At 29.4% G+C, this 3,261-nt stretch overlaps 2 protein-coding genes across 2 annotated transcripts in view; one reads left to right on the forward strand and one right to left on the reverse strand.

Moving 5' to 3' along the window:
• Positions 1-684, reverse strand: part of LOTGIDRAFT_229546 (hypothetical protein) — a 12,889-nt gene extending 12,205 nt beyond the window's left edge. The window contains exons 1-2 of the mRNA XM_009066872.1: positions 618-684; positions 11-309 (exon numbers count right to left, since the gene is read on the reverse strand). The gene's annotated coding sequence lies outside the window, so the exon portion shown is untranslated. The remainder of the gene's footprint in view (positions 1-10; positions 310-617) is intronic.
• Positions 685-2,065: 1,381 nt separating this feature from the next.
• LOTGIDRAFT_155304 (hypothetical protein) overlaps positions 2,066-3,261 on the forward strand; it is a gene marked incomplete at both ends in the record, with an annotated part of 3,592 nt that continues 2,396 nt past the window's right edge. The window contains 3 exons of the mRNA XM_009066873.1: positions 2,066-2,129; positions 2,398-2,757; positions 3,126-3,185. Coding sequence (XP_009065121.1) covers positions 2,066-2,129; positions 2,398-2,757; positions 3,126-3,185 — 484 coding nt within the window. The remainder of the gene's footprint in view (positions 2,130-2,397; positions 2,758-3,125; positions 3,186-3,261) is intronic.

Below are 3,261 nucleotides of genomic sequence, written 5' to 3' on the forward strand. Positions count from 1 at the left end.
CATTACATACAGTATCAGTTATATTATATCTACGAAATCCTCCTATAGAACAAGTATCTACTCCACTACAATTTACTGTTACTTGTTGATGATCATCAGATGAAAATGGTATAAAACAATCACCCAGTTCTTCATTACAACATGATGTATTTATACAAGTAGCCCGACCATTTATATTATTACAACCTGGTCTATTTCCATATGATGTATTTATTATCTGTATTACTAGAGGACTGGTACAAGATAGTCGGTGAGTTGTACATGATAGACTAGGTGATCCATAACATACTGTACTTGTATTAGTACTACCTGAAACAAATTATGTATTGATATACCAATGATATAATGATAATATAAACAAAATATAACCTGCGACTATATTGAATTTGAACATTTAAGATGTTAAAAAGATGTATAACGTGTATTACATTAAAGCTAAAATGAAACTTTCACTATTTACTTATAGGTTTATCTTTATATATAGAAAGGCGTTAAGAACTGTTGTTTCCATGAAATATCTGAAGTTCCTTTCCAAGAATAGACCAGGAAGGGAATATTTATTTTAAGAAGTTCATAAGAATCCAAAGTAAACGCCATTAATTAAAATTTTAACTTACTGGTAACTGGAAAACAAATCAGGACAAAAAATATCACAAAATAAGACTTCTTTATACTATCACCCATGTTATAACTCATCTTATCTTATTTTCATATTCAGTTTTCAGGTTCAACTATTTTAAACTTCCTGGATCGCCATTTTACATTGTTTATCTAAATCAAAGAATAACTTCACGTTAGTCTTAAAGAAGCTATATTTTGCTGTTTTTGGAAGGATAACGACTGTCGAATAACCACAATATATTGATTTGATACTGATAGACATTTGACAAGAACTTACATTTTTAGATTGTGGCTTGTATATGAATGTAGTCTTTAATAAAAATGATATGTTGAATAACGTCAATAAAAGGAGTATGTATTAGCCTATTTTATAAAATTATGTCATGTAACTGAAGATTAATTTAGAAGTTATTATTAATGAGAAAAGGGAAGTTAAATGTAGGATTTTATTTTCATATTCAGTTTTCAGATTCAACTATTTTATACTTCCTGAATCGCCATTTTACATTGTCTATCTAAATCCACCCGATCCTGTAAAATTAGCTCTCTCAAAGAGAAAATTATTTGTAGAGCTAATTTTACAGGATCGGGTGGAATTAGAGCTGTACATATCGTAATAAATTGGCGTATAGGGATGTCTTTATACCAAGATGTAAAACCAATCACGGAAAGTCTTAATTAGTCATTCAATTATTAAACTTTTTTTCTGAGATTTTTCCTTAGGGCCATCATGAAGTGTGATAAATTTCCACAAACCTAAAACCTGAGTCACCATTCTCTGTTTGTTTTTTTTTTTGTTATTTCACATGTCCTCCAGATTTTGACTAGAGTTAGACAATATTGTGAACATGTAAAATAAATGGTTTTGAGTGAAATGAACAATACAGTATAACAATAAGGTAATTTCCCCATTTCGTTTATCTTTATATTACTTCCTGATTGAATATATATTACAGTGGAGTGGTGTTTAAATACAGTTATCAAGATTAAATATCAATATCACCAATTTATATCATAGTGAATAGAGGAAATATAACATTTTATCAAATTATTGAGTAACTTCAAGTGAGTTAGTTACTATTTTACCCACATTTCTGTGAATTGTATTGGCCATCGTCAACAGCATAATCAATTTCTAGTTTCGATTTCTCACACACTAAACACCCCGTCTAACAACATGCCTATTTGCTTTAAAAACTCTTCTCAGGAAGGGTATTAATGATGAAAAAAAGATAGAAGGATTTGGAATAAACGAAATCTCAAGGATAGAAAAGTATGTATTGTCCATGACCTTTGGAAGTGTAGGAACTGATGATCTGATGTTTTTTTTTAAAATTTTATGCTTTATATTTTCAGATAACGTAATAGTGTCACAAGACTTTCCATGTAACAGTATGATTATTATGTTAGCCCACCACTACGTATTGTATTTACTACAGTGAAAATGTATTTATTAAATAATTTAATTAGTATCATCATAATTTTGTTGATCAAAGTAATATTATTATGTGAGTGTAGAAAATTATTCCAATTTGAACCATTCTCGACAAAGGAATTGTTTTTAAAGAAAACTCGAAACACTGTTTGATGAATGTACCATAGTAAAGATTTTAAAGGAATTCGTGTAAGAAAAAAAACATTTTAGATACTCGAACATATAAAAATTACTCTATTTCACTGAAGATGAAGCCAAATTATTAAAATATTTTCATTTGAGTAGACATATATATCTGTATTTGAATAAACAAAGTTTGAATCGGGGTAAATTTGTTTCAGATGGAACTAATACAACTACAGTATGTTATGGAGCACCTAGTCTATCATGTACAACTCACAGACTATCTTGTACGAGTCCTCTAGTAATACAGATAATAAATACATCATATGGATATAGATCAGGATGTAATAATATAAACGGTCTGTCTAACTGTATAAATATAACATGTTGTAAAGAAGAACCTGGTGATTGTTTTATACCATTTTCATCTGATGATCATCAACAAGTTACAGGGAATTGTAGTGGAGTAGGAACTTGTTCTATAGGAGGATTTCGTAGATATAATATAACTGATACTGTATGTAATGGTAGAATAGTCAATGCTTACAGTAAAATACAATATGATTGTGTTACTAAAGGTAATGTTACAATTTAGAAGATATTCGATAGAATAACACTTGACCCCTATTATTTTTTAAAATTGGGTTCCAGAATTCATTCATTACAAAAGTAATATTAGTAGTCGAAAGTAATTTTTTATATCGGAATAGCGATACAGCAATGAAGAGCAGTAAGCAACTTAATAATCCCTTTATTGTATCCACACATTTGTAGTGTACTTATGTATAGTCACTAGTACACAATCTAGTAGTACTCCCACCTTTTTATTTTATAGAGCTGGGTGTTCAAGTGTAGACTTCGTTACGAACTGTCCAAAAGGCCATGGAAAGCCTTCTATGCTTTTCACCATAGTAATAAGAAATTAACATTTGAACTTCTTCTTTAGGTAGCATAACTACATCAACACCTACTACTTACAGTCAAATAAATACCAGAGCATCAACTGGTAAGAAAATATATATTTTTCTCACTCACATATAGAACATGCACCTAATTTTCTTGAATAAATCTTTAATTGGCAA

This window comes from Lottia gigantea, assembly GCF_000327385.1.
Source record: "Lottia gigantea unplaced genomic scaffold LOTGIsca_8, whole genome shotgun sequence".
Classification (NCBI taxonomy): Eukaryota; Metazoa; Mollusca; class Gastropoda; family Lottiidae; genus Lottia; species Lottia gigantea.